Source organism: Echinops telfairi, unplaced genomic scaffold (genome assembly GCF_000313985.2).
Source record: "Echinops telfairi isolate 266 unplaced genomic scaffold, ASM31398v2 ScPeMD7_7420;HRSCAF=8458, whole genome shotgun sequence".
Classification (NCBI taxonomy): Eukaryota; Metazoa; Chordata; class Mammalia; order Afrosoricida; family Tenrecidae; genus Echinops; species Echinops telfairi.
Genome location: NW_022111320.1, coordinates 5,646,728 through 5,652,956, shown reverse-complemented (window position 1 = coordinate 5,652,956; position 6,229 = coordinate 5,646,728). Strand labels below are relative to the sequence as shown.

Sequence of the window (6,229 nt, the reverse complement as noted above, 5' to 3'; positions counted from 1 at the left end):
GGTCCCTGTCCTGACTACGCCAGGCTGGCTAACCAAGGTGCGCCAGCAGGGTGGTGTGCTGTAGAGAACCCTGACCTCAGCTCAGTAACATGGAGAACAGCCGAGCCCATGTCTCCCTCTAAAGAGCAGCAGCCCCGAGGGTGGGCCCTGCCACCTCCCCCAGGTGGCTGAGGTGGGGCTGGGCGAGTGCACAGAGCTCCAGGTGCTCACAGACAGGAAGCCCCGAGGGTTAATGGAGGCCGACGCTGCTTTTCCTCTGTAATTGTGTGGGGCTGGCAGAGCCCCGGCCTGGAATGGCAGCTGGCATTCTGTGTTCCTGTTTATTGCAGTTTATCTCAAGCAGTCATTTCCATTCACCTTTTAAAAAAAACATGAGGCGCAGCTGTGGCTCCACTTTAAATATTGTTCCTTCTAGCCTTTTAATGTTTTCACAGGGTCCTCCCTAATCTTTTAACATAATTGGATGCACAACACTAGAGACAGCCCCTCAGAGGAACAAAGCAGGCGGGTAGGCTTTCCCCGCTGCTCTCACCTCACACAGCCCGTCTGTCTGCGGCTCTGCTTCTGCTGCCGCAGCAGCTACCTGGGAACAGACGGCAGAGCCAACCTCCCTCTGCTTGGGACAGCGCTGGAGCTAGTCTTCTGCCGCAGCAGACTGCATCCCATTTTCCTGATTTCTCTCTCTCAGTGTACTCTGAATTTCCAACCTCCTCGGCCTACATAACCTACATGCTTTCTAAGTTCTACAAGTTCCCATCCCGATGTGAACATCTGGAGAAAAAGAGTGAGGCTGTCCTAATTCCATTCCACTTGGATCAATAATCACCATCCACGGAAGCGGTAGACAGGCAATCACAGGGCTTGCTGCACTGGGCAAACCAGCTGTCGAAAATCTCTTCAAAGTGTTACAGAGAAAAGATGTCCCTCTGAAGGTGGGCTTGATGCAAGCCCTGGTCTTTTTAACCTCCTCACGGGACTACAAAAGCCGGACAGTGAAAGGGAGGGGCAGAAGAATGGGTGCATGGGAATTGTGGTGTGGGGAAAGAATGTAGAACATGCCCTGGGCTTCCAGAACAATCTAACAAGCCAGTTTTAGAAGGATGACAGCCAGCGGTTGGAGTCAGTGGCGAGGCTCGGTCTTGCTTTCTTTAGACATTCCAAAAAATCCCTAGCCCAACTCCCTGCCAGCCAGTCAATCCTGACTCACAGCAACCCTCTAGGACAGGGTAGAACTGCCCTTGTGGGGAAGCAAAAGCCTGTGCGTGGAACGCCTCCTCTTTCTCGGCAGAGTGGCGAGTGGTTTTGAACTGCTGACCTTGCAGTTAGCAGCCCTCAGGCTATGTGTCCATCCGATAGGAAAGACCCATTGTTAGACGTGGACACCAGGGTGGGCAGAGGATCTTGGCGAAACAGAGGGACATGCTCAACGAGGGAGACTGACATAGTGCCCACACAGCGAACTCAAAACGTACCGACAATCATGAAGATGGCCCAGGACGGTGGGGGGCGTGGGGGGCAAGGCTTCCTTCTGTCCCACACAGGTCAGCGTGAGCAGTGCCGACTCTACAGTGCCTCACCACAGCGGCCTGTGATGATGGATCTTCCAGGCGGGATCAATTCTATGTCGGCCCATTTGTTTCTATGCCTCACAGCTGACACTGAATTCCTGGAGGGCTGTCTCCCTCAGCAACCCTGGGACCTCTCGTGGTTCCAGGAACACAGGGGGCTCCTGGGAAAGGCGAGCTGATGGGGTCAGGGGGCACGTGTCCCCTTGGTCCAGGATACAACCAGCTGTGTGGCTCTCTACCAGAGGACGAGGAGTTGCCGCTCACCGCCAGACGGGGTGGTGAGCTCGGCACACACACACCTCTGCTCTCCTGCGCAAACATCCAGGTCTGTTCTCTGCTGAGCAGCTGGGATACGATGGTTATTGGATAAACCACAGGGCCCCGGTGAAGCGTCGTCCTTACAATTAGGACCTTCCTAAAGGAACAGGCACAGATGCATAATCTTTTCCTTCCTTTGGCTCCATGGAATCTAATTTTAGCCGTCGGAAAATGACCTTTTCCCCTGAAGGCTGTTTGTCTGACTCTAAAGCAACCCTGTAAAATAATCCCTATACACATGTGGCATTTATTAGTCTGACTGCTACAGGGAATTCTACAGTACCCAGGCAAGAGCGGACTAATTTTCCGATGGCTTTTGACAATCAACCTCCAAATGGGGTGCAAATATCACAGGATATGGTGAAAGGAGGCATTTTTAGAACGGAAAATAAAAATGCTCTTTAAAAGATCTATTTGTGTGGGTGTATGTATGTGTGTGAGTGTATACATACATACATGTGCATATATGTATCACAGTTATACAATGGAATATGTATATACTATATAAATAAAATATAGGCCTATTAGAGACATGGGCTTAATAACATTCTACTGCTGGGATACAAGGTCAAACAGCCTGGAGACCACTGTTTTATGACATCTAATTTAATTTTCTACTTAGCCAACTAAACAGCACACACATTAGAGAAGGGGATATAAAACGGTTAAATAGGAAGATTCTAATTAGGAAAAGTGATTTTATATGAGATTATTTTTTATCCTGTATATCAAAAGAAAACCTAAAGCTAATGTTGCCCTGGTTCACTAGGAGCTCTTAATAAAACTGCCAGTGGGGATGGGGTTTTTGCTTTTTATTTTTATATTTTCATCACACTGAGGTCTGCACAGAGATCACATTTGAGAACACCTTGCCCGGAAAAGATAATTAAGAAGCTGAACAGACCAAACCCCCCCAAAAAAACCCAACTCCGCTGTTTAGTTTCCAAAACAAGTTCTGATGGTTTGTAAGCATTCCCACACATCTAGAACTTTCATCGCATGGCCTTTTGTACTAACCTATCAGATACGATTTCTCCTACAGTCACATGCGGCATTCATTCACTGCCCTCGTTAGATAATGCCTTGCACAAGGCAACTCTGTTTTGCTGTTGTTGGATGTTGCAGAGCGACTTTCGCCTTACCTGTTCGTAGCCTTAGTCAGCTCCGTCTCAGGTTGCCTGCATTTCACCACTCCCTCATGCCAGGCATTGGGGCTCACCCTCACTCTCTAAGTAGGATAAAACTGCAGTGGTCACTCATTTGTTGCTTTTGCATTAGCACTGGTACGCCTTCCATTTTTCCCAAGTGCAAATGACTACACTTTTCTGTTTGGGAAACAACTTGACAAAGAAAACCGTGGCCGACTCTCTGGCCCTGAAAATAGAGGAAGTCTGAGACAGGAGTACTTTTCTGCTGGGGGTTGATAAGTGGGTGACGCTGATGGCAAAGTGTCCCAAGCGTCTGCCTTTTGCACACCCCTTTGCAGCAGAAGGGGCAGCTGGGAAGTGTCAGGGTTTCATAACTGCGCACTTGTCAGTTTGGACGCTCCCTTCCTTCCTGGGGTTTGCCAGGGATGGAAAAGCCTGTGGGGGTGGGGGGCAGTCAACAGGGCAGGTCACACACACCTCTTTCACATTTCACATGCGAGAGGGCTTCACCCAGTTTGTGGAGGGGAAAGGGAGTGAACAGATCATGGAATTCTTCCACCAACTTTGTGAAGCCTCCTCCTATTTCAGCTTCAGCTTTTGGAGACAGAACAGAAACCACAGTGAGCTGCTCTAGAAATAAAATGTGTACTTAACACCGCCTCCCCATGCACCCACAGCCACATTCATAACACGTGCCTTCGGGTCAGTTCCCACTCAGGGCGGATGGAATGAAGCATCATGATTCTTGAGGGTCCATCATGATAGAAGCTCCATTCTGCGTCCCAGTCTGGGAACAAGGTTAATGGCAGATGCGGTCTAATTAAAGATTTAGTAGCGGGAGCACACTGTGTGTGTGTGTGTGTGTGTGTGTGTGTGTGTGTGTGTGTGTGTGTGTGTGTGTGTTGAGGGAGACTGTATTAACTGACATTGCCTCTGAGAGAAAAGAAGTCTTCGTGCCCAGCATGTGATGGACGGGCCCTGGTTCTTCATAGAGTGGGGTGCTCTGACCTGCACTTGCCTTGTGGAAGGTAATCGGGGTAAGGGGAGGGTGTGTTTAGCCCTCTGTGGACAGGCAAGCATATACTTGTAGTTTAATTATGTGGCCTCACCCATACAACTACTGCTATTTTTACTTGGATCTGTTATTACCAGACAATTGCCATATACAAATTCCTGGAATATATTTACTGACCATCAGAAGAAAAGGCAAGCAAAGAAATAGCAGACCGTGTGTCCATTTTTTAAAATCCCAAACTCTCCCTGGCTTTTGTAGTGACTTTCTGTGGTTGCCATTCTTAAAAAAAAAAAAAAAGAAGTCAAAATTAGAAAGAGGGGTTAAATGGTATTATTTTTAAAAACCACTTCAAAAGTTCTCCAACTCACTGCCATCGAGTCAATGCCAACTCATAGTTGCCCGCAGAGGCACTCTGGTATAATAATTGAAATAACTGAAATTGAATTGTCAACCTATGTCCATAATTTATTTTAAAAATTCTCTACAGAAACTTGCCTAGCAATTAAATGCATATTAGAGCTGTTTCAAGTTCAGAGTAACAGCACATGTAATCAACGTACTGCTATAACATACTAATGAAGACAAACTGGAAAACTGGAACCACGAACCCTCCGGTTCAATGTATTTGATTCTGTGAATGTCGCTGTCTGGAACATGTGCTGCAAATGGCCACTGAGTGTGGAATGTGGCCACTTCTCAAGGGTGCTCTTTCTCCGAGTTGGGGGATAAAAGGTCCCATTGTTAACAAACAAAAGCGCCACCCCCCTTACCTTTTTATAATTCCCCTCCACATCCAAGGGAGATTCTTGACCGCTGATGTCATCCATTCCATCACTGTCCAAATTCATCCTTTCACGCTTCAGAATCTCACTTTAGAAATAGCCTCTCATGAATTCGGATAGCTTTATGTGCCAACTGCCCAGGACTCTGGTGACAGCTCATGCTGACACGGAGAGGCAGCTAGGAGTCTGTGTCCGGCCAGCCGGTGTGTGTCCTCGTGCCCCTCCAGTCCAGAGCCGCGGCCCCGCCCAGCTTCCCAGCCCGTCCGCACACCCTGGCACCAGGCAGCTGCCACTCTCCCAGCTCCTGACTCGCTGCCTGGGGAGAGCCTGCGCCCCACCATCTGCTGCCACCTTCCCCCGAAGGTTCCCGCCCGGATTCCTCTCCAAGGACCTCTGCAGCTCCCAGTGGAGGAAAGGAGAGGCCTGAGCCCGGGGCAGCTGATTCAACTCCCCACCGAGCATGGCTGAGCTCTGGGAGGAAACCGGCAACCTTCTTCTGAACCAGGGGGAGCGTGTGTGGGACAAAAATAGATCCAAACACTGCCAGCCACAGGAAGGCCAGTGTCCCAGGGCCCAGCGAAAACAGTATCATCTTTACCGTGAGAGGCCCCTAGGCTTGCGATTGCCCCGGCCCCGGCCCCACCGGATCATGTCTTTCAATCAGATGAACAAGTCTCGTCTCCTGGAAGAAGCCCAGTAGAATACTGAAATTTATTTCCAACACACAGAGGGACCTCTTGGCCCCGAGACCAGCGCTTTGTTCTATTAATATAGGCAGGAGAAAAAGATCCATCAGCTTTTCTTTCCAATTCAGCCAGTGACCGGGCTCCCGCACGAAGACAACGGGCCTTTCCGCGCGGTCCCAGCCTTTTCCCAGGGCTTCGTGTTTTGTTTACTGGCTTTATATACAGAGGGAGGCCCACAGCTGCAGGATGTTTTGGTGCAAGAAGCAGAAAAACAAGTGTGTGCTCACACACACACACACACACACACACACACACACACGTGCATCATCAAATTATTATGGCCATCAAGTAAAAATAGGCCCAGGATTTATAAAAAAAACAAAATACAGTTACTGTTTGCAGGAGAAATGGGTCCATGAAGAGCCCCATGTGAAGCTTCCATTTAGCGACACCATCTATGTCTGGACGTGTGACTACAAAGCAGGAAATGTCACCAACACAGTGCCCAGCCTGGATTCTTCACCAACCTCCACGCTGTCAGCAACAGACCACGAGCAACAGCGCCCCTCATCTGGCATCCACGTCTCCAGTGGCCTCCTGACAGCCACGGGTCTCTCTGTTTCACCCCGGAGGAGTTTTTAAAAATTGAACCTGTGGGATCATGTGCCGTAATCGGCCTCAAGAGAGTTTACGGCAGCCCCATTTCTAGTAT

The 6,229-nt window shown here is 49.2% G+C and overlaps 1 protein-coding gene across 4 annotated transcripts in view; it reads right to left on the bottom strand.

Moving 5' to 3' along the window:
- The window catches only part of SCHIP1 (schwannomin interacting protein 1), a 155,727-nt gene that overhangs the window by 49,848 nt on the left and 99,650 nt on the right, over positions 1 to 6,229 (bottom strand). Inside the window, exon 1 of one of the 4 annotated variants that reach the window (XM_045297445.1) lies at positions 4,820 to 5,003. The exons of the other annotated variants lie outside the window; for them this stretch is intronic. Within the exon in view, the coding sequence (XP_045153380.1) occupies positions 4,820 to 4,897 (78 nt within the window). The 5' untranslated portion in view covers positions 4,898 to 5,003. Of the gene's footprint in view, positions 1 to 4,819; positions 5,004 to 6,229 lie in introns of those variants that run through there. 4 annotated transcript variants of the gene reach the window in all.